This window comes from Balaenoptera physalus, assembly GCF_965194825.1.
Source record: "Balaenoptera physalus genome assembly, chromosome: 13".
NCBI lineage: Eukaryota > Metazoa > Chordata > Mammalia > Artiodactyla > Balaenopteridae > Balaenoptera > Balaenoptera physalus.
Genome location: NC_138892.1, coordinates 62563949 through 62588106, shown reverse-complemented (window position 1 = coordinate 62588106; position 24158 = coordinate 62563949). Strand labels below are relative to the sequence as shown.

Below are 24158 nucleotides of genomic sequence, written 5' to 3'. Positions count from 1 at the left end.
AGCAGGCCAGAAGCACCCCAGTCCTCAGGCCACCTCCATGGGCTGAGGTGCTCACCCGTCGGTGGACAGGGGCTCACTCCCAGAAAGCAACACATCACAGCACAGAAAGCGGAGCCCTCAGTTTATTGGAAAAACGGGGGACAAGAGGCCAGAGAGCTGGGGGAGGCGGTCCAGCAGTGCTCCTTCCTGGGAAGGAGAGCCCTTCTTCCTGGGCAGGGCCAGAGGCCCAGACAGTGGAAGGGAGGGGTCCCTTCCCACGCAGCATCCCCTTCCAGTGGGAAAAGAGGAGCAGAGAAGCGGCCGATGGGAAGGAGAGTGTGGTGTATTCTCAGAACGAGGGGGACAGCTACCGAGGCTCCGCTGTTCTCAGCTGGCAGTGGGGGCAGTGGAACGTCTGGCAGGCAGAAGGGGCCTCTCTGGCTCTCCCTGGGGGCCACCTAGCACCTCCCCAGGTCGAAGGAACCCCCTCCGCAGGTGTTGCTGAGCTGGCCGCAGGGCGCTCACAGGCCGGTGCTCACCGCCAGGTTCCCGCTGCAGGGGCGCTGCAGGTGTTGCCCGTCACCAGCTGGGAGCCCGACATGCAGAGGTCCCCACAGACGACCCCACCCCGGGAGCTGCTGACACCTGCGGTGACAAGGGCAGCGTCAGGAGGCCTGGCTGGTGGCCACCCCATCTGGCCACCTTCCTTTGGCCTCTCTGATCTGTCCAACCCTCCGGGGAAGGACACAAGGGCCTTCAGTTCTAGTTCTGAAGGTGTGGAAGGAACCTTAGTCTAGGAGTCAGGAGCCCTGGGTCCTGGTCCTGGTCCTCGCGCTCTGTGGGCAGCCCAGCTCAGAGCCGGAGGCAAGGAGCACGGTGGCCTGGGAAATCCACGGCTGAGAGCGAAACTGAAGGAAGGTGGCCAGCCCTCGAAGCTGGAACTGGTGAGCATCTGGGCAGTTCTCAATGCACATGCAATGGTTACGTGAGATTAAGTCTCGGTCAGATGCCGAGGGATGCAAGATGGCGGGCCTTCCACGAAGCATTTCTCTATCACCACGCTGGTAATTGTGCCTCTGTCCTCTGATCCTGCACATCTGCCCCAACCCAGCAAGCTCAGTATCAGATTGGACCCTTCACTGAGAGTCTTTGTGTAGACACACCCACCTCTTTGGGTTGGGGGAGCTGTGAGCGAACCCAGCCCCCTGTCCTGATGGGAGATGGCGGCAGCACGGACTCCAGAGATAACAAGCATGGTTGGAAGCTCAGCTCTGCCACTTACTAGCTTTGTGACCCGTGACAAGTGACGTTTCCCCAGGTTCCTTACCTGTAAACTATGAACGGCAATCCAGGCCTCGCTGGGATGCTGGGAGGATGAGGCGAGTGCCTAGAGGCAGGAGGTGCCTCCCCCATCCCGAGTACTTCAACACGGTGACTGGTCCGGGTTGCATGCGGCCAGCAGAATCTTGCAAAGGGACAGTGAGCATCGGCTGTGAAGTGTCATCCTTGCGTGAGCAGAAAACAGCCCACAGCCCTGCAGCTCTACGAGGCAATCATGGCCACCTTAGAGAGCTTGAATTAGAGCACCTATCTGCAAATGGCCCGGAACAGAGAGAATTGAGACAGGGTGAGCCCCTTGAAAACAGCTGTAGACAGGAAGCTGACAAGGGGACAGCAGCAGCCTGAAAGGCTGCTCTCTTCCACCTGGGCTCCAGGCTGGATCGGGTCCCGCCCTCACCACGGGCTATAAAGGCTCTGGCCGAATCCCAGGCTGGTTCAGTCGCCAAGGCCTGTGCCTGCCCTTCACACGGCTGGCCTGAGTTGGCCTGGGGGCTGACCTGGCCCCGCTGCCTGGAATGACAGCTTGCCCTGTAGCTCTGGTCCTCTGATGCCTGCCTACCTCCCTGGGTTTGCGAGCACCACCGGGCCTTATTCATAACCGTGTGGCTTTCTGGTGGTAACCTGCCTGTCTGCCTGGCTTGTGACCCGTGGATGCCCTGACTTTTGTCATTTCTTCTTGTCTTAATAACCATGAGCCTTTTACTTTTTGGTCCCTTCTTCATGGGTTCTTGATAAACAACTCTGTGATGAGCATTCACAGATATATCTTTGTGCACATCTCTAATAATTTCTTTAAAATAAATTACTGGAGGTAGAATCACTGGGCTCAAGAGGACTATCCTGGCCCTGGCTGTGCCTGTCTGCTGTCTGGCCGTGGAAGCGAGGAGGCTGCTGCAGTGAAGTAGAGGATTTGAGAGTCAGGAGGTGTGGATGCAAATCCCATTTCTGACTCTGACTAGCTGCGTGACAAGCTAGTCCCTCTCTGTGTGCCTTGCTTCTTCGTCTGAAAAGTGAGGATTGGAACATTGGCCTCCTGGGCCTCCATAAGGGTGAAACGAGATGGTCTTTGTGAAAGCACCCGAGGCTGAGCCTGCATCGCCTGTGACCCAGGAGGGGGACTGTCTCCGCTTTGCCTGCTTTGTTCTCCAATCTTGCCGCCTCCAGTTTTGCCTTCTTGACCTTGAACTTGCAACACCCTGAGGCCTATGGCCTGGAGCTGATAAAACGTGGAACCTTCACATACTCCACCACTGTTTATTCTGTCCTCCAGGAGCTGACTGCTTAGTCCGGTAGATTCGGAAATAGGTACAAGTTAAACGGGTAATAGACACCTGCTTTTTAAGGCAGTTTGTGATTGATTGTCAATTACCTGACAAAGTGCCTCTCTCATCTGTTTCAGGGGCTGAGCTCACCTTGAGCTGGTGTAATCAGGGAGGCTCTGTGGGAAAGGTCAGGCTTGGGCTGGGTTTTGAAGGGTGGAAAGGGCTTGGAAAAGTCGGAAGGGTGGAGGCACGACCAGGCAAAGAAAGGCAGAAAAGCACAGAACTATTCAAAGGGCAGTAGATGAGCACTGGTGGAGCTGAGAGGGTGTCAGACCTAAAGGATGAACTTCGGGCTCATTCCAATGAAGACTGGGAGCAAGACAAGGGCGCCCGCTCTCAATGTCATGCTTGACATACTGGCCGAGCGCCTGGCCAAGAAAATAAATATGCGCAAGTATTAGAAGAGATAGGACTGGCATTATTTGTAGACAGTGGGATCAGCTACATAGAAAACCCAACAAAAATCAACCAATAAACTCTAGAAATAATAGGATGAGTTGAGCAGTGCTAGTTACAAGGTCAACTTACAAAAATTAAAAGTGTTTTTCTGTATCAGTGGCAACCAATTGGAAAATAAATAGAAAAATAAAGATACCATTCCTAAGAGTGATAAAAACAGTGAAGTAGTTGTGATATAGCAACAAAGTATTCATAGTCATTATGAAAAACAGTGTAAGGCTTTATTATAAAAAAAACAAGAAAATGTGATTAAGTAGAATTATATCGTATTCAGACATAATTTGGCCTGATATTCTAAAGATATCAATTCCCTCTAATTTATAAGTATAATGCAATAAAATTCCATCTGAATTTCTTTTGAGGGACTTGATAAGATCAATATAGTTTTTATGCAAAAAAACAAAGTCCATTTATAGTAAAGTCAGTTATGAAAAAGGAAAGCAATATTCAATATCCTGTAATAAACCATAATGGAAAAGAATATGAAAAAAAAAAAGAAAAGGAAAAGGAAAGCAAAGAGAAAGTCTGAGGATTCGAGAGCCACAGTAATAAAAATGTCTAGCACCTGTGTAGGAGCAGGTAAATGGACCATTGGACCACTGGAACGGAAGAGAGAGCTCAAAACAGGCCCTTTGATGTAAGGTAAACTTAGTATTTGGTGACGGTAGCAACAAGCAAAGGGCTGTTTATTCAGCTGGTGAGATTAGTAAAAATAGACCCACTGTATGGAAAGCCTATGTAGAGCCAGAGTCCAGTTTGCACTATATACCATGGGGGACCTCAGATGAATGCAAGGCCTGGGCATGAAAGATGAACGTATAAAGCAAACAGAAGAAAATGTAAGAGAATATCCTTGTAACTTAAGGGTGGGAAAAGACTTCTTAAGCAAACCTTACAAATCAAAACCACACAAAAAATTTTAAAAATCAAAACCACGAGATAACAAAATAGATTGTCATGATCACATCAAAATTAAGAATTCTACTTCAATGAAAGACTATAAAGTTAACAGACAGTTGATAGCCTGGGAAATTGTGGATTTGGTTTGCATTTCCTTGAGGATTAGTGATGCTGAACTTTTTTTTCATATCTCTGTTAGCCATTTATATGTCTTGTCTGGAGAAATGTCTATTCAAATCCTTAGACCATTTAAAAAATTGGGTTAATTTTTTTTGTCGTTATTTTTTTTTTTGCTATTGAGTCGTAGGAGTGCCTTACACTTTCTTAAGCTGGGCAAAAGGAAGGAGCTATAGTTAGTGTGTGGGGAACTTGTTCCAGCATGCTGACCTCAGTGGGCCAAGGAATGAGACCCCATACAGTGGCCTCTGAGAATCTGGGCTTAGCACTAACTAATTGGGTAGCTCAGGGCAAGTCACAACGTCTCTGACTCTCAACTTCTTCATCTCCATAAAGGAAATAACGATGCCTGTTCTGACAAGCTCAGGGGTAACTTCATGGTCAAATAAGATACCATCTGCGAAAGTGCCTTGTAAACAGCAACAGTATAAAAATGTAAGATGATTATCTTATATTAGTGTTAGTCCGATTCTAGTGCTAACATTTCCTTCCCCTAATGACTCACCATGGACTTGAGTTTTACAATAAGGTGGTTTAAGAAATGAAGGAAAAAGCTCTAAATGGCTGTGATTTCCCTGCCTAGGTAATTTAAAAGTTGACCATTTTGAATGGAAGTGAACTGGGATGACCAAGGTCTCCCATGGCCTGACCAGGGTTCCCACAGCCTGCACTCTTCTCAAGCCCCTTCCCTCCTCTCCTTCCCTGCAGCGCGGCAAGCTGGAGGCCGCTGTGGCCGAGGCGGAGCAGCAGGGCGAGGCGGCCCTTAATGATGCCCGCTGCAAGCTGGCAGGGCTGGAGGAGGCCCTGCAGAAGGCCAAGCAGGACATGGCCTGCCTGCTCAAGGAGTTCCAGGAGGTGATGAACTCCAAGCTGGGCCTGGACATGGAGATCGCCACTTACCGCAAACTGCTGGAGGGCGAGGAGAGCCAGTGAGGACGGGTCCAGGGTCACTTCACATCCCCACTCCGGGCTAGAAGAGTGCCTCACTGACTCATCTCCAGGGAGAGAGCATTCAAACTGGCAAAGTCTCTAGAGATCTAGAGAGTCCTGCCATTTCCCCATTCTCAGATAGGGAAACTGAGGCTCAGAGAGGGGAAGGGCTCGTCCAAGATCACAGCTAGCTAGTGGCTAAGCTAGAACTGCATCAGCCTTCCGGCTAGCACTCCAGCGATCTCTCTCCCTTCCCGCATTGCCCCTCCAGCTGCACCTAAAGCTCGTTCCCAGGTAACTATGCTACCCTGTTGGCTGAAAGGGTGTTTCTGCAGTCACATCTCAGTGGGTTGTGAAAGCTGCAATCGTTCAGAAGGTTTGTTAAAGGCCATTCGATTTAAGATGCACAGACAAGGAATTCTATCAGCCTGGATAGTCTGGGGTTCAGGACCAGCGAATAGACAGGAGCAGCGCAGTATCCTTGCCCAGGAGGGAAGACAGGGACAGACACAAATCCATCCATCCTCCAGGTGACTGGGCTTAGTGTCCCAGGGAGGATGTCAGAGGCTTCTCAGGGGAGGAGGTAGAGGAGCTAAGGGGGCAGGAAAGGGACAGGACACTTCAGGCTGTGCCGACAGTTTGAGCCAAGAATCAGGGTCAGGTGAAGTCAGCATGGGAGGGAGCAACGTGGATTTACACATCGGATGGTACATGGGCCTCTAGCCTTGGGTGGCCATGTCATTATTGCCTCTGAGTTGGATCCCATCCCAGGGAGCAGGCTAGACCAGCGAGTAGAGTATAGAGGTTAAGATCACAGGCTGTGAGCCAGATCCCCTGGGTTCAGATCCCAGCTCTACACTTACTAGCTTCGAACCTTTATGCCTCAGTGTCCTAATAGTGTCTGTAAAACAGATAATCATAAAATCCACTGCTTCAGGCTGTTGCAGGGATTCAAAGGGTTAACAGAACATAGTAAGTGTATGTAGAAACAGATTATTATCAGAATTAGAATATCTTTATCCAGGGTAGCCGGGCAGGGCTGCACCCATGGAGAGACTCTATTAACCTGGGTAGTGTTAGAAATCTGACAAGAGTGGCACCCAAAGCAGCTGGCCGTGGCTGACCAAAGCAGGGAAACTTTTCTGTCCATTTCCTCAGGCCTTTGAGTGAAGCCACCAGCACAGTCTCCCCCTTTGCACCCGTAAGTCCCTAATCCACCTGCCAGCACTCAGTGTGGCTCTCGGCATTTGCACCGTGAAACTTACTTTCATTACGGAAATCATCATCAGTGTGTTGATAACTCGATCATATAATGAATGATGTATCGTTCCCTACACATGAGATTTTAAAAGGCGGTTTAGTATATTTGCGTATGGTGGCCACTGCCCTTTTAATAGACCTTCTCCTTTTGCATATAACGTGTGTAATTAGATTATACAAATAATGCTCACTGCAGAAAACACAGAAAATAAAAGCAGGCATAATCACTCAACTTGGAGATAGCTGCTGCCAGTATTGTGGCCCAACAGGCACCGTGATGGGCATTTGCTAGAATAGAATCTTCTGGAAGGGCACAGTTCCGAGGCTGTGGCAAAGCCAGGTTCACGTAGGAGGAAGGTGAGCTGGAAGCATATATCCCCTGAGAAGCTGTGGAGTGGAGAAGTGTTCTGAGTCAGGAAGAATGAATCAGAACAGAGCTTTCCTGGAGGAAAAGTTTTGAAGCTGGGAGTTTTTTAAAAAACGGGGAAGAGATAGAACAGAAAGTACAGGTGTTTATGAAGAGTGCAAGGTCCTGGTATAATGTCTCATCATAACGAAATGTTTATAGTGCTCACAGCAAACCCTTACATCAGATTTACTGCATGCCAGGCTCCGTCTGCAGGCACTTTACACATAGAGCTTATAACAATCCTATGAGGTGGTATTATCATCCCCATTTTAGAGCTGAGGAAACTGAGGCACAGAAAGGTTAGGTGACTTGGGCAAGATCACCCAGCTAGTAAGTGGCTCAGCCAGATTTGAGCCCAGGCAGCCTGGCTCTAGGGTCCAGGCTCTTAACTACCACACTCTCCAGCCTCCCTCTGAATTTATCAAGTCAGGTGCGTGTCTGGGGTAACATTTAAAAGCTTGAGATAAAAATGGATCCATTTGGATGCTAGGAAGCTATTTCCTACCCAGAGCTGTCCAGTTCGGCAGTAGCTGCTCCCATCACCTTTGTCCCTAGCACAGGGACAAGGAGTGTGACCCCACCCCACCCTACCCCTACTTTTCAGCACCCCGAGTTTCCATGGCCGAGAAGCAAACACGGCATAAAGTGGCCTTTTGGATCCTGCAAACTAACATTCCCCTGTCCTTTGGGGATCCCCAGGAGCAGTGCTAGCCCTGATCCTTCTGCAGCAGGCCCCACCCCTCATATCTCCCCCTCCCCGCTTCAGGATGGAGGAGAACAGGCCTGCTTCAAGAACAGAGGAGCCAGGTGCTAACCGCTCACTCTCCTCTCCCCTGCAGGGTGTGGGAAGGCATGGGCTCCATCAATACCTGTAAGTTTGGGAAGGTGGGTGGGCATGGTTCTTTGGGGGTCAGTGGCCTTAATATCGGGTTTCCTCTAACTGGTGACGGAACCTCTGTCCACAGGGCACTGGGTGAGGGAGCTGATAGAAATGGATGGTCCAAAATATCTGGCCCCTACATGGATCCATCTGGAGCATCTATGAAGCCTAAGCTTATGCATGTGGCGAATTCGGATCCGCTAATTGGTTCTGCAAAAGTCACCCAAGTCTTTCAGCCACACAGAATACTCCTCAAGTGGTACAATGTTTTATGAGAAAAAAACATGGGCTGTGTATTCTGATCAGCTGGGGCTACTGAAAGCATCTCTTAAATCTGTATCTTTAATAATTCAGTGTGGATGCAGCCCCTAGCCTAGGTGTCTATCTGTTCCCCTCACCTTTCCAGCAACCATATTTCTAGATGATTCCTCTCCTGTGATCAGTCAGTTTTTGCCTAAACATTTCAACATTGCAACATTAGTCAAGTAGATTTAGGTGTCCAACTTGCTAATCGCACTCCTTCAAGAAGATGGCAATGGGTTTAGCTTTTCCTGTAGTTTAAAAAGATTCATGTCACAGGTCCATTACCATGTGAAGAGAGTTAATCACTGGTTCCAGAAAAATTCTGGGTCACACCATGTCTGGAATGGAAGAGAATTCAGACCTGCTGTCTCCTTACAGGTGTGAACCATTCCCAGGGTGTCATGGTCTGTGGGGACCTCAGTTCCACCATCCCTCGTGGCCTGGGAGGCATGGCCATCGGCAGCGGTGCCCTCTGCTCCCCCTCTGTAGTGGGGGCCTGTTCCAGTGTGAGATCTATGCGGTTTGCATAGTGCTGGGTGGGACTCTGGACAGATGGGGTCTGACGGGGCGAGGGTGGAAAGTGGAGGAACGGGGAAATCTTTTCCCTCTCAGGCCCAAATGTCAGTTTAGAGATTGCCCCTTGCTGGGAAGCCAGAACTAACTCTCCGGTTTCCTCCTCACTGGAGTTATGATTTACTCTTTGACTGTCAACCCTGGGTTTGGCATTCTTGCCACCTCCATTGATTCTCCCCTCGCTGTGGTCCAGGAAAGGATGTAAAGGCTTTTTGATATAAATCGCTTAGTCATTTTCTTCCCCAACTAACTTCAGGTTAGTAGACATTTACTAAGAACTGAGTGTGTGCCAGGCCCTCTGGGCAGGGACCCAGGTAGGGGGCGGCAGTGCATGGGTGCACCCTTGTGCTTTGCCCTTGGACGAAGGGCTCTGTATAGCCCCTCAGTGTTGAGGGGGCAGCAGGGCAAGTGGGGCTGGGGCTCTGGGAGTCCCTTCGCTTGATCTGAGAGATTGTATGTTCCCAGGGCATCCCCCAACTATGCATATGTCAGCATGGAAAGACTGAGGCTAATCTTCCCAGGTTTTTATTATTGGTGATTTGGAGTTTTATTGTATTTGGGTAATTCCTGTATGGCTCCTTTTCTCTTTTGGTGTGTGTGATTAAATGTCATGGCAGAGATTTTCTCTTAGCAACCAGGTCAGTGCCTGCGCCCTTCCTTGTTTTCCCTGATTGTTTCAGTGCTTCTCCAAGTGTGGTCCGTGGACCACCAGGATCCCCGAGGGGCTGGGGGTGAGGGGACTTGTTAAATATGCAGATGCTGGGCTCCACCCAGAACTACTGAATCAGAGGTTCTGGGGATGAGCCCAGGAATCTGCATTTAAACAAGCTCCCAGGTGACTCCTATAAGAACTAAAGTTTGAGAGTCACTGGTTTGTGAGGGTGGCTCAGATAATTTGGCCGTTGAGGTGACTTTCTCTCTGATTCTCACAGGATCAGATTCATCTCTTTGCCATTCTCCTCTGACTTTGTCAAAAGGTCAGAGCCAGTATGGGCCACCCATGCCGGGTGAGGTGGGGACAAAGGCAGAAGAGAGGAGGAGAATGGAGTCTGTGCTCACAAGTACCAGCTAAGTGTCTGGCGCATCATGTATGTATTTCATCCATTGCTCACAGCAACAGTATTATCTTCATTTCACAGACAAGGAAATTAAGGTCCCGAGAAGTTGATAACTTTATTAAGGTCACACAGCTAGTCCAGGATCCAAACTGAGGTCTAGGGAATGTCAATGTTCATATACTTTCCACTGCCTTGCCTTGGTTGTTCCTTGAGAATAAAATCATGGTGCATCAGAATGCTTCCGGATGAGGGGTTCCAACTGATCCTACCTTACGACACTCCAGAGATAAGGTGTGGAAGGTGACATAGAAGAACCTCCTGGAAATGTTTGTAGAAACATCTCCCCACAGCTTCTGCTCTCCAAGAATCTTGGATAGACCTTATTATGGGGCAGCTCACACATGCCTCTTATGTGGGGATCCAGAATTAAAACTCAGACTTCTGGTGGGAGGACATTTGCCCTGATGGCCTGGACACAGACAGTTGACTGGGGACCTCTGTCTCCGGCCTATTCCTGAATTGACAGTCCCCAAGAAGTCCCACCAGGGAAGTCTGTTCAGAGTCCCCTCAGATGCAAAGGGTGTCCCTCCTGGATGTGATAAGATGGAGAGAGGGGTTTCTGGTGGACAACCTTCTTTCACTTGTTTTATAGGAAAAACTCTTACTTCTCTCACCTTACGTTATTTGGGATTTATAAAAAGGGATTTAAAAAAAGACCTGATTGGGTAGAAGATATTTTGTCACAAGAATACATATTTGATCTCAAGATATAGAAAAACCTTTGAGTAGTTCTCCCTGGCAATGCCAGGGATGACTTCAGAAGGTGTCCCCAAGGGGCACATTGGTCCCCTGGGACTCTGGGATCTTTCTCCAGATCTTTCTTCATGTGGTATCCCCCTAGTCTCTGCCTCCTGGGCTTAGAGGGTCCTGCAGGGGCTGCATCTTGGGCACAGCATGGTCTGGATTCCACCAAGTTTGAGCTGGGGAGAAAATCAGGTTCAAAAGGCCACTAGATCTGCTCTGCGGAGGGAAAGGCGTTGTACCAGGATGGGGCTGGGGAAGGGGAGGTGGTAGAAATGGGGGAGGGTCTACCTCTCCTTTCTGATGGTGGTGGTGGAGGGTGTGTATATGCATATTTGTGCCTCCAGTGTTTCCTCCATATTTAATGCAAAAGCTCATCTTCTGAGTGCTGCCTTGACCCACTCCCCTCCCAGGCTACTTGCCTCTCACCACCACTCTTCAGTAGCACCAAGGGTATAAGAGCGGGGTATCCAGACAAGAGGTGATTCCCAGATGGTCATCTCCAATGTCCCTGTCCATTCCAAAGAGGGTTACACTTTGTGATTTCCTTGATCATGTGGTTACCCTGCATTTCTCACCATGCTTGTTTCGGGTGGGTAACGGCTCCAGTTTGTACTTCCCGAGATCCCAAGGACTGAAGCAGGGAACAGTTGGCAACACCAGGACCGGGAGAAGGAGCAGCCTGGGTGTGGGTGTTTGTGAGGATGGTGCAAAGCAGAGGGGATTTGAGACTTGGTGGAAGAGCGCTTGTGGCCTCTGAAAGGAGTGAAGAAGACCCCAAAGCCCAAGCTTACCTGAGTTTTGAAAGCACTATATTCCATACTTACTTATCCTTTGGAGATCCTGTGTATTTTGGGGAGGGGCATTGAATGTTTGCACAGGAGTAGAATATGGATAGAAGGTCTGATTTTCTCTTGATGGGGGTCTCAGCTTGGTTTGTGGAGTTTCAAAAAAAAAAAAGAGCCCAGGAAAGAGCCCTGGAGCCACTGACATGGGCCTACTTTATTGTCTGGGCCCCTTGCTCTTCTGGCTTGTTCTTGATTGAGAGATTCAGACCACTTGGCTTCTCCTTAAAATTTATTTTTTTCTAATGAAACTTTAATCCTCAGTTACTCTTGGAGTGTACCGTTTCTGCAAGGAATAGCTCTTTTCTCAGGAGAGAGCTGTGGGAGACCCAGAATCCTTTGAAAAGAGAAGAGCTTGCTCTGCATTTTTGCTGTTGGCTGCAAGGAGGGTGGTCGGGAGAGGTTTCTTCTTCATGCCGATGGCACCTCGGGCTGCCATGCACACAAAATATGGAAACTTATTAAAAAGCTTATCGATATCTCCCAGCTCCTGGTTGTTTGAGTTTTCAATGCACAGTGTCATATTTTGGGGTATCAGGTTTGGCATTTTAGTTATGCTTGGCCCAGACCCAAGGTAACATCAAGGTGTTTTCCCCAAGCACAGACTCACTGCACAGGCCCCCAGGCTGACGTCCAGAGCATGGAGGCCACTTCTTGCCCAGCGTCTCTCTGAGACATGGCAGAGCTGATGCTCAGATTTTGATCTCCTTACATTTCAGCCCTGGAGATTTAACCTTTCCTGTGGATGAATGATGTGCCTTAAACTGAATGTTGGCCTGTTGTGAGTATGACCATGCCCTTGAAGCCCAGAGAGATGGTAGAAAGAAGGAGAGGGGGCCAGAAACTTGGAGGAGGCCTGTCTGGTGTCAGCTGGCAAACCTCAAACAGCAGCAGCCAAAGCACTCGGGAGAGGCCTCCAGTGGAGTTATAGCTCTTTGGGTCTGAGATGAGGATTCATCAGAATGCACAGGCCCTTAGCATCTCCTCGCAGGGACAGGCTGAGGGATGGGGCAGCAGAGGAGGCCGGCAGGGGGACATCTGCCTGGAATAGTGATGGCCAGTCTGTTCTCCTAATGGAGAAATGGAGGTGAGTCCAAGAGGGCTGATGTCTACACCTCCTGCTCTACCAGCTGCCTGAGTTCATCCAACCATCTCAGGCCTGACATGTTCTGGAGCCCCATCCTGGGGCTTGGTTGGGGGTCAAAGCCAGGAGGAGACACTTCCTACTCTCCAGGAACTTCCAGCTTGATCCAGTGTCCAGACACACCCAGTGACATCCCTGGACACGAGCCACAAAGAAAGAACCAGAGATCCTCAGGGTTTGAGACACTGTGGGGCAGGAAGCGGGGGATGTGTGTGTGTGGGGAGGGAGGGTAGGGAAGGGGGGCAGAGCGAGTGCTGAGCAAAGGCAAATGGGAGGAGGGGTGTGGGGTAGCCTATGCGTCCAGTGGGATAGTCCTGGGAGGCCTCAGGCGGCGGGCTTGTCTCCATTGGGTGGAGCCTGCATCTGGGAAGGTGAGAATCTGGGTGGAGGGGTTGCACAGGGCAGAGGAGCGGGTGGGGAAAGGGGAGATGGGGGAGCCTGTGTTTGACATAAGGAGCACATGCATATACTGGGAAGTGGTGTGAGCCAGGCAGTAGGGGATGAGAGCTATGAGTTTGGCATTCTGGCTGCTGGGGAGGGGAGGGGGGTTTGTGGGGTGTGGATGGGGAGAAAGAGGTCATGTGGGGATCTGGAGCTGTGGTCCAGGCCTGAGGGGTCTGAGCTGGAATCAGGCTATGGAAGTGGATGGGAAGAGGCAGAATCACTGGAGGGCTGGGAAACACTGCACGGGGTTGGAAAGGACGGGCCAGCTGGAGATGGGGCCAGAGGGCTCCGAGTGGCGGACATGTTGCAGGCACAGAGACAGTGTTCTTCACAAGATCACATGTCTTTGCATGGCAGCAGCATTTATTAAAACAAAGATTGAGACAACCCAGAAGGCGAGGCACCCACAGACAGTCATAGCGAGAGGGAGACCCAGGCAGTGGCCTCACCTTCTCCATCCCACCCACTCAGCATTGGACAGATCCCTCCTACACCGGCAGGGGGTGACCTCGGAGCAAACATGGTGTTTTCTTTGAAATGTATAAAGGTGTATTGAATAGCGAGACCTGTCCAAAGTCAAAAGAATTCCCCCCATAATGGGCCTCTCAACTGGGAGGTCACAGGAGGAGTCTGGCTGGAACAGGTTAACCCAGAAGAAGGCAGTCGGTTAGAGAGACAACCGAACACAAACAAAAATAACCAAGCGGCAATTCTTTCCTGCAGAGACCTTCCCGGCCAGGAGAGGGGAGCTGCTGGAAGTGGCGGGGTGCTGCTTCCTCTCTGATTCTCAGGTTGTGGGAGACCAGGCTGGATAGTTAGGCTTATTCCTTGTGCCAGGAGAAGGCCAAATTTTCACAATGTCCAGCGGCCCTGGGTGACCGGTAGGGTCCCAGAGAGCCTGGTGAATAATACAAATTGGCCACTGGTATTTAGGAGTCAAATCGGAATTGAGTAAAAGGGCTGGGAATGACTCTCTCTAACTGAAGCCTGTTGGAGAACCAGGAAACAAGTCCCTAAAATGAGAAGGTGGCGGAGAGCAGTGGAGGGTCTTTCCCTTGGAGGAACACGTGGAAGATTCTGGCAGCAAGCACACATTTTCCATTCACACACCATTCCGTGCCCGGGGGACGCAGGCGGGGCCTCGGACTCTAGGCAAAGCAGACGGACCTGCTCCCGCAGTTGAAGCTGGAGATGTGGGGCTGACAGGGGGCGCAGGAGTCGGGCGCCATCAATCACTGTGATGCTGCCCCCAGTGGCCACGGGGCCAGAGGCAATCTGGCGGCTTGGGGTGGTGCTATACATGTGGGCCCCCAGGTGACTCCACCGCGGGAGCTGCTGACGCCTGTGGGAAGAGAGGGGACAGGAAGGGCTGAGTGGCCTGTTGTGATGTCACCAACCCCAGGACAGGCCCTAAGGGGCTTCTGCACTGCAGGACCTCCCTCCTCCTCAAAGGGGTTTAGTGTTCATAACTCAGACCCTGTTCTCCTCAGCATCTCAGCCTTCTAGGGCAGGGGTCCCCAACCCCTAGGAAGCGGGCCACATAGCAGGAGGTGAGCCGTGCGTGAGCAAGCGAAGTGTCATCTGCTGCTCCCCATCACTCCACCATCATCCCCCCGCACCCCATCTCCATGGAAAAATTGTCTTCCACGAAACTGGTCCCTGGTGCCAAAAAGGTTGGGGACCGCTGTTCTTGGGCACCTGGGTGAGAAGGAATCGAGGACCCCGACACTCAGAGGGGCAAAGCTACTGTGTCCTTATTACCCTGGCCTGCAGTTCACATCTCCACCAGTGGATGGCGCTCAACTATGCCTTCGTTTAGTGCCTCCAGGGAAGAGTGGGGGGGGAGGGGGAGAGGGGGGCATGAAAGGCCCCCTCCCTCCCAGGCCTGGAACATTCTGGGTTTAGTGGGTTAGGCTGTCAGGTTCAGATTTGCCCATCAACAAAGCCATTTTTCTAGGGGTGTTTCAAGGGGGTACTTACAGACATTCACAGAGCCCACACCTTCGCACAGCCTAAGGGGAAAGAAAACTCCGTTAACTGTGAGCGGTGAGCTGGATTCCCTGAGGCAGATGGTTGCTTGGGCACAGAGAGGGCCTTCCAGATCCAACCCGCAAGAGGCAGGAAGTGCTCCCCCAAAGTCTGTATTAAATGCTCACTCTCTAACTATTCTCTGACCACAGAGACAAGGCCTTCTGATTTTCAGCAGAGGTGAGTGAGTTTATGAACTCCACCCCTTGCCTCCAATCTGAATGACTTGGCCCACCCTGGATAGTGCCGATCGGGCTCACAGAAAGGAGAGTCGAACTGAATGCAGCAGCGTGTGTGAAAGGGCTTGATGCCCAGGAAGGGCATAGGGTGCATCCTTACAATGCACCCGCCTCTGGGGCAGGCCAAGCTTCAGTCTCCTTTAGGAAGCTACTGGAAGACAATGGGTGTCTTGGGTGCAGGTCCTGGCTCTTGTGCTTGTTAACTGTGTGGCCACGAGAAAGTCACTGAACGCTGGGCCTTATTTCCTTATCTTTGGATGGGAAAAATGATACCTACCTCACTGGCCTGTGAGGGTTAAAATGAGCACCTAGCACAGGCCTAATAAGCATTCAGTAAATTATCATTATTATTGAAGCTTGAGCTGTACTAGCAGCGGGCAGAGATACAGCTCACATTTGGGCTCAGCGAAATTCACCGCCAGAGGGCCAGGGCCTCCTCCTTCTAGACCCCGAGGTCTTCCTTAACCCCACCTGTGCTCCTCGCCCTCCAGCAGGTGCCTGTAGGTGGCGATCTCGATGTCCAGGCCCAGCTTGGAGTTCATCACCTCCTGGTACTCCTTGAGCAGGCAGGCCATGTCCTGCTTGGCCTTCTGCAGGGCCTCCTCCAGCCCCGCCAGCTTGCAGCGGGCATCATTAAGGGCCGCCTCGCCCTGCTGCTCCGCCTCGGCCACGGCGGCCTCCAGCTTGGCCCGCTGTGGGGAAGGAGATGTGAGGACGAGCGTGAGAGAGAGAGAAGGTGCAACTTGGCTCCCCTGAGCTGAGGGAGCTGGGGCAAGGGTCCCAGAGAAAAGGTAGGTTAACTACCTATAAACGGGTAGTTAATGGGACTATGAACACGAGGGAGGAATGGGCACTTTTCACCATCTCTCCTTGGTGGCGTTGCAGGGTGGCCAGGGAGGGGGACGTCAGTGACACGGCTCATCCCAGCTCCAGTGCAGCGTGATGTGCCAGGGGCCCTGCCCTCTCTCTGGACCCCTGCTTCCTCACGGGCACACTCTGAGGCCTGATTAGGGCCAGACCTTTGCTCTCCTGCTGGCAAAGGGCCTGGTGCTGCAGTCTGCCTGTGCTGGGTATTCAAGCTCTCCCGGAACCCATACCTGGCACTTGGCATTTTCAATCTCGGCCGTCAGCCTCTGGATCATGCGGTTCAGCTCGTTGATCTCCTCCTTGGTGCAGCGCAGGGTCTCCCTGTGCCGGATCACCGTGGCCTTCATCTCCTCGCACTTGGGGGAAACAGAGATGTTCCTGAGGCTCAGGATGGGGCATCCCATCCATTCAGGACCACACGGATGATCGTGCAGGTTGTGCAGTGCTCAGCCTGTGCAGCCAGACATGGCAGCCCCACCCTGACGCCCAAACTGAGATCTGTCAGTCCTTTTCTTACCACACCTAAAGATCAAAATCCCCAGACGAAAGAAGCCTTTTCTAATATACACCTCTCATCCTTCCCAGTGCCATGTCTAGGAGGCAGGTGCCCTGGGCCACTCACCTTGCTGCGGTACCAGGACTCAGCCTCAGCCCGGCTGCGGCTGGCAACATCATCGTACTGAGCCTTGATCTCGGCGACGAAACAGTCCATGTTCAGGTCCCGGCTGTTGTTCATCTTGACGAAGACTGAGGTGTCTGAGATGTGGGCGTGGAGGACCTGGAGCTCCTGGGGGGCCGACAGCCAATGCATTTGGTTCTGGTGCCTTGTCTGGGCCACGTGCTCCAGCCCTGGGGGCCATGTCCACTCCCTGGAGGGGGCACTGGTCATGTATGATACATGACTCCCACTCCCTTTCATTCACACACAGGTACATCATAAGACAGTAAAGCTGGGAGGGGCTTTGGAGGTCAGCTGGCGACAGCCCATGACTTAACAAAGGGGGAAACTGAGGCCCAGCATGTGAAAAAGTCCTGACTCAAAGGGAGCTGGGGTCTGAATGCCGGGACTAGTGATCTGTCCAGGAATTAAGACCCCCTCTCTAACTGGAAACCCACCCTACCCCCCTCCCACATACACTCTTTCCTATCCATGTAGAGACCAACACGCACAAAGGCCAGCACACAGGCACACACGCTGCAACACCCCGGGGCTCGCCGGCACAGAGAGGCCCAAGCACGCTCGAGCGCCACCGTCCTTGGGGCTTACCTGCACGTGTCTGTGACAGCTACACGACAGGCCCCTCTTGCATGTGCGTGCATGTTCTTCACATGCTTCCATCACTCAGGGGGCAAACGTGCACACAACACCTCCCCCCAGTCCCCACGCCTTCCCTCCCCCCTTCCTGGCTGGTTGGCAGGGCCTCCTCACCTCGTCATAGAGGCGCTTCAGGAAGCTACACTCCTCCACCAGGGCCTCCACGTTGGCCTCCAGGTCTGACTTCTGCAGGTAGGCGCAATCCACGTCCTGGCAGTGGGGCGAAGAGGAGGGGGCATGCATGTGGGAAGAGGCCCCCGGAAGGTGCCTCTGGGTCGGTGTGGTGACCCACCACGGTGGAGGCCACCAGAGGGTGCCCCTCCCTCCCTGCCCTGTGACCAGCCCCTCACCTTCTTTAGAATCACGAACTCGTTCTCTGCTGTGGCCCTCAGGGCCACTTCCTCTTCATACCTGGGGGTGGGGGAGACAGGGGCCGGGGCTTGGCAACCATCTCAGCTCCTGGGCAAGCTCTTCCGGGGCTCAGAAGGGATGAACGCTGCCAATGTCATCCTGTCCTCTCCTTGGTCTATTTTGTGCATTGTTCGTGGGCCAGCCCTGTCCCAGCCTGGCTTATTCCACCCCACTCCTGCTGCCTCTGGATGAGTAACACTCCATCCCCCAAGTCTAAAGTCATCTTTGCATCCTAGATCCAAAGAGAGGTGGTGCCACGGGCAGGAAGGACACGGAGCCCGTGTCATGAAGGTGAGCAGGAGTGGGAGGAACAAGAAAGCTCTAGAACCCCATTGGGTTTCCTTACTCCCCCGAAAACAGCTCTAAGACTCAACGGGCCTCCACGGGGTTGAGGTGGAGCCAAAGAATCTGAAAAAACCTAGGCCCCTACTGAGCATCCCCTTGGGTCCCAGGCAGCCCCTGTTGATAGACAGGCAGGAATCTTAATGAAGCTGCTTCAAGAGGCTTGTGGGAGGAGCTTTCCCACTGCCCCTGTTATTCTGGGTCGGGCGCACTCACTTCTTCTTGTAGCCCTCCAGCACCTCCTGCATGTGGTTGAGTTCCGAGGCCAGCCTCCCGTTGTCGGTCTCCACACGCTCAGCCTCCCGCCTCAGCGTCTCGATGTAGCCGTTGAACAGGGGCTCCAGGTTGCTCTCGGAGCACTGGCGGTTCTGATAGAACTGCCACTTGGTCTCCAGCAGCTTGTTCTGCTGCTCCAGGAAGCGCACCTGCCGCCCAGGGTGGGAGAAAGAGACTCAGGAGGAGGCTGGGGAGGTGCCTGCCTCCCCAGAGCTCTCTCTCCCTCTGCTCTGATGTTCTCTGGACAGCCAGGGCCAGGCGAGGGCTGAGCCATGGAGTGTCTGCGACTCAGCGGGCCTTGCTCCCAGTCCGCAAGGGAGGCACTGTGGGTGTGAGTGCCCCCGGCTTGAGGCCAAGGGTCTGATTCAGCTCCCAGGTCTGCCACTGTAACAGCAAGTTGTCTAACCTCTGGGTGCTTGGTTTTCTCATTTCCAAAACAGAGATGATAATAGTACCTTCCTTAAAGTTGTGAAAACTGACCAAGTTACTACATGTAAAGTGCTTAGAACAGTTTCGGACACACAGTAAGTGCTCAATCAGTTGAACTATGACTTGTTCATTACCAGTCATTCTTCATTTATTCATTTATGCAACAAACATTTATTGAATATTTACTATGTGGTGCCAGGACTTGTGCTAAGATACACACACACACACACACACACACGCACATCTTTGTCTATGTCTGTACCTATCAATCAATTTTATTCAATTCTCACAACCCTTTGGGGGGAGATCTTATTTCTCCTATAGTACAGAAACGGAAACAGAGACCCCAAGGTATGAAATGACTAACTTACTGTCTCATAGTTAGTAAGGAGTCAGGATCTCATGTCCCTTGAGTCCCCTTCACTTGCCTGTCACCATAGTCTGTCTAAGCTGCTCACTGAACCCTCAGCTTCAATCTGTTATTCAAAAAATAAAGATGATATTTTACTCTATTGAGTCATGTTGAGGATTAACTGAGATCACTAAAGAGAAAGGGATAATAAGAAGGTACCCCTGTTGCCCCCGATCCCAGACCCCAGAGCCTGGTCCTACTTCCTCAGCTGGAGTAAGGCCTCGCCCACACAGTAGGAGCCGACGTGAGGGGAGACGCAGAGGTGGCCTTTCTGAGAGGCAGCCTCAGGGCAGTTCTGGGTTTCTCAGGCTCTGCACTGGTGGGCCTCCTCCCGCCAACCTGGCGGCCCTGCCTTCCCCATTCCCAGCTCTGCATCCATGAAGGAGGCTGCCAAGCCTGCTTGGTTAACTGTCACACCTCCTTGCCCACTACTGTCCTTGGAAAAGAAGGCTAACAGCTAACGTTTATCAAGCACTTACTGTGTGCCAGCACTGTCCCTGCATGAACCCCTTGAATCCTCACACCAAGCATGTGAGGCCGGTTCTGTTAGGCGGACAAGCAGCCCGCCTGAGGACTCGCGCGGCGGAGGGGCAGAGCGAGGGTGGGGAGGCGGCGTGGCTCTGAGCAGCAGCCTAAGCACTTCCGGAGCTGCCCCAGCGCAGGAGTCGCCTCTCCCCACTGTCTCCCGCTCCTCCGGTACCCAGAGCCCTGTGTTTCAGCGGCAGCTCTGATATTCCCACGCTGTCTTGTCTCGGGAAACACACACACTTTAGACTATAGACTCGATTTCTGGACCGCAGTGGGTGTCCGATATACTTTTGCAGGAATTAAACGAGAAGACGGATCCTTCCGCGCACATTGGTCTGCATTTCTCTCCCGCTGCTGGCTGTCGTGCTGGCTCCCTTACAGATCCTCCCGAGGGGGAGGGCAGGGCTGGGGCCGTCTCTGGACCATCCCAGGCCTCACTGACCTTGTCGATGAAGGCAGCGAACCTGCTGTTGAGACACTTGATCTGCTCCTTCTCCTCATGCTTCACACACTGCGCGTTGGGGTCGATCTCCAGGTTGAGGGGCACGAGGAGGCTCTCGTTGACCGACACGGTGGTGATGCAGGGCGGGCTGGGGCCGCACACGCCGCCGGAGCGGTACCCGAAGCTGCGGCCGCAGGAGCCGGCGCGGAAGCCGCCCACCGCTACGCGGGGCGCACAGGAGCCCAGGGCTGAGACGCTGCGGCTGCCGAAGCCCGTCGGCCCCCAGTAGCAGGACACCCCTCGGTAGGGGGCAGCGCTGATGCAGCAGCGGCTGCCAGTTTTGGGGGCCACAGCTGAGCACGAGCTGAAGGTCCTGGTGACCCCACATCCTGGGCTGATCCTGTAGGAGCGGCAGGTCATGGTGTGGGTCTGATCGGATGGAGGCTGAGCGCGCTGGGGTGTCGAGGGCGGCGGGTTCACTGCTTAGGATGCTTCTGGTTCCTCTGATCCTCCCTGGTCCTTTTATTGGTGGGGAGAGCTGGGGTTGGCTGCATGAAAGGAGTGAAAAGTCATTTTATGTTGTTTATTGGCTTGGGGAGTTTGCCAGCAACTCCCCAAGGACTCGTCTTAAAGGTGAGCTCAGCGGCAACTCTGGGCCTCCTTAAAAGTATTGAAGATGTTATTAGGGATACTGTGCGTTTGCACTTTTCATCTTCAAAGCTCATTTATGTACATTAGGTAATTAATTTTCTCACAGTCTCCCTGTGAGATGGTCTCCACCCACACCTGGAGGCGGGTTTGAACTCCACAACAGTCTGAGGTGGCTGGGCATGGGGTAGGGGCTGGGGCCACTGTCTCCAGGGAGAAGTTCTAGGGTCCCAGGTTGGGTGAGACCACCAGCGGTCCTCACCTCTGTCCTCTTGGCTCCACACTGAACACATTCTCAAGTACATCGATGTGTTTCAGAGGCTGATAGATCAGGTGAGTCCAAACCCACTCAGGCAGCATTGCTTGGAGGTGGTTCAGGTCCAGAGGGGCCATTTTGACCATGCTCCCTGCAGAACAGAGGGCTGGAGCACGTGGTCTCTTAGAACCTTCTGGATTCCACCCTAGAAGGTTCTGTTCCAGAGTCCTCATTTCTCACCTGCAAAATTGCAACTCTCAGTGGCCACAGTGGCGGCCCCTTGTGGATAAGGGGGGCGCCTCCCTTTAGCCACTTTCTCCCACTTGGCTGAAAGGATGGCAGAAGCTGGGATAACCTCGCTGCTACGGTCTTGCTCTGGACACCGTCCCTGGGCTCTTTAAGAAGAAACAGGTCCTGTGAGTCTCACTTCCTTCCAAGACCACCAGCCAGGGCAGGGGCTCATCCTGTTTGTCAGGCCCAGAATTGTCACCCCTAGAAGAACATTCAGAGACTGCTCTGCAGAGACGGGAGTGGGAAGGTGGCTTTTTTCTATCCAAGGACACTGTGATTTCTGGCTCCTGGGGGCTCTGAACTCTTGGTTCCTTCTAACATCCCTGCATCCCTGTGTGTCCTGGGGCCATTTATTAGGATAATGATGGATAGTCTTTAATGTTCATTGAGCACAGACCTGGGGATGCGGTCGGTGCTGAGGGAGGATAGCCAGGCCCCTGAGGGGTCAGGAACTTCAGGAAGAAGGGCTGAGGAACTTCTTCTGAGGGTGACAACCCCTCCAGGGAGCCTCCCAGAACCGAATGCTGTCCCTGTGCCACGGTTCCCTGAATCCTCCCTCAGATGCCCCACGTTCCATCCTGGGTCTGCCCTTGTCTTCACAGCCAGGTCCACTGCAGGTCTTTGCCCAGCGCCAAGCTGACTGGTTTCTATCTCCACATCCCACACCTGTCCTTCCACGTAGGGCAGAGACCTTGGGTAGGCAAGGAGCAGGAGGCCTCACTAGCTGGCCCCAAATAGTCTTCAGATCATAGTCACCCATGGTGAAGCAGCTGGCATTTAGCAATCTGGGCAATGGAATCCAAATTGGAGGACCTGGTCTAAGTGTCAGCTTGGACACTACCTAGCTGTGTGGCTTTGGGGAAGCTCTTAACCTCTCTGAGCTTCTGATTCCTTGGCCATAATGTGGGATTCATTCTTATCTTCTGGGGTTGTTGGGGGGATTAAGTGGATAATACACAAGAATATGCTTTGGGGACCAAAAGGGTCTGTATAAAGGAAAGGGACTCTTGCTTCCTATCAGAAACTCCCCTGCCACCCCCTGCATCCCCTCACCCAGCAGAGAGTGGGCCTGCTCCTTGCCCCGTCCACAGGCTTCACCTCCTCTGCACATTTATGATTTCATTATCCTTTCAAGGCTGCTTTTAATGTTTTCTTTAACCTGATTTCACTAGTGTACAAATTTGGGGTGGAGTCTGGGGTGGAGAGAGGAGGCTATACTGGGGAGCACGGGGGATGGCTTCCCAGTCCCCACCCCTCAAGTGGGGCCCTGCTGGCCTGGATCCAGGGATGTATCCTTGAGCCTCGGACAGTGAGCTCACTGACTGATGGTGGTGTAGACCTGGATGGTGTGGTGTGGCCAAGAGGGATTCGGACCCTTTGAAAGTGAGGAGGGTGGGGCCTGAGCACGGGAGGTGGAGGAGGGACGGGCCCTCCGCTCTGCCAGCCTGGAGAGCCCATAAAACCTCATCCGCTTCTCAACTCCCGTGAGCCTCTGCTCTCCTTCAGCTGATTGAAGAGGATGGAAAACCCATTTCTGCCTCTTGGTAGCAGGAGGGAGCGGAGGCTTAGCCCCAGAGGGAGGCTCTTGTGTCAGCTGTTCCCTCAGGCCCCCAACACACACACACCCCGCAAGCCTCCACCTCAAATTGGGCCTAGGCACTGAGGATGGGGAAGGGGAGCCAGGGGACTCAGGAGACCTGGAGATACCCCACTGCCTTCAGAAATAAAAGACCCATCCAGGACCAGCAGGACTATTCAGAACCAGGGTGTGAGCCCCTGGGCGGGTGTGCCGGGAGTGAGGGCGGGCCCCGCCCAGCACAAGGATGTGCTCGTGGGCGCTGGGTGAAATTTGCCTCACTGCAGGTGGCAGCAGAGCCCAGGGCCTGTGGGGAATGCTCAGGAAGACCGTCCACATGGTGGTTTGGATCGAAGGGGCTGGGCTGGAGGGGGAAGCTGAGTCTTTATGGGGCTGTTCCCAGGTCATCCTGGGCAAGTGAGAAACTCACAGATCAGGCCAATCTGGCACAACGCCCTGGGGGGTTTGTGAAGACCTATGGGACCTGGGTCTTTGCCATCTGGTTCTACCCAAGGGAGGCACGGAGAACCCATAGAACCATGCCCATCTCTACCCATCACCCAAGCACACTACTTAGTGAGACCAGATCCTTGTCTGGGTGCTGGGGTGGGAGCTGGATCTCTCTTTACTGGCCTTCTCCTCATTTACTGCCCACATGTGCCCTGTGGGTTCTCCGGCCCCCTCTCCCTATCCCCAAGCCCTCTCCCTGGTCACACCTTTGCCTGGAATGTCCCAGAACAGACGGCCACCTCTTCCAGGAAGCCTTTTTGGACTAGTCAGAGCAAGGCTGTGATTTCTTCTCTGGCTCAGCAGGCAGCTCACTAAACGCCCTTTCCAGGGCTGCCTGGCTAACTCCAATTAGCCTCCTCCACACCCTCTTGTCCTGGGTGCTGGCATTCATCATGCTCTTTGGTCCTGTCCCATTGTGCTACCCCCACCTTTTGAAAGCCACACCCAGTGTCAGAATGTCCACCCCGAAAACCCATGGCCCTCCCATAATTTAAAATGCTCCCGAGAGGCCACTTTTTCCAGGAAGTCTTCAAGTGCTAATTGGCTGAGAGAGGTTTCCTACTCCACCCTGGGGTTCCTGGCAGCTTCCCCCTCCCTTCCCCCTCCCTTCCCCCTCCCTTCCCCCTCCCTCGTCTTCTTCTCTTCCTTCTCCTCCTTCTCTTCTTCTTTAGCAGTAGAACCATTTCCCTAAATCTTAGGAGGAAAACAGCTATATAAACCTGCCTGTCTGTCTGTCTATCTATCTATCTATCTAGCTAGCTAG

At 52.7% G+C, this 24158-nt stretch overlaps 1 protein-coding gene and 1 pseudogene across 2 annotated transcripts in view; one reads left to right on the top strand and one right to left on the bottom strand.

The window, feature by feature from the left end:
* The first annotated feature begins 691 nt into the window (after nt 1-691).
* Nucleotides 692-12437, top strand: LOC309641165 (keratin, type II microfibrillar, component 5 pseudogene; annotated as a pseudogene). Its single transcript has one exon. The product of its transcript is annotated as a keratin, type II microfibrillar, component 5 pseudogene (transcript).
* A 374-nt stretch (nt 12438-12811) lies between these two features.
* The window catches only part of LOC309641329 (uncharacterized protein), a 38973-nt gene continuing 27626 nt past the window's right edge, over nt 12812-24158 (bottom strand). Inside the window, exons 12-21 of the mRNA XM_082421174.1 lie at nt 21259-21345; nt 21025-21169; nt 20115-20514; nt 18244-18452; nt 17625-17685; nt 17389-17484; nt 16582-16746; nt 16106-16315; nt 15564-15892; nt 12812-14167 (exon numbers count right to left, since the gene is read on the bottom strand). Coding sequence (XP_082277300.1) covers nt 13762-14167; nt 15564-15892; nt 16106-16315; nt 16582-16746; nt 17389-17484; nt 17625-17685; nt 18244-18452; nt 20115-20514; nt 21025-21169; nt 21259-21345 — 2108 coding nt within the window. The 3' untranslated portion in view covers nt 12812-13761. The remainder of the gene's footprint in view (nt 14168-15563; nt 15893-16105; nt 16316-16581; nt 16747-17388; nt 17485-17624; nt 17686-18243; nt 18453-20114; nt 20515-21024; nt 21170-21258; nt 21346-24158) is intronic.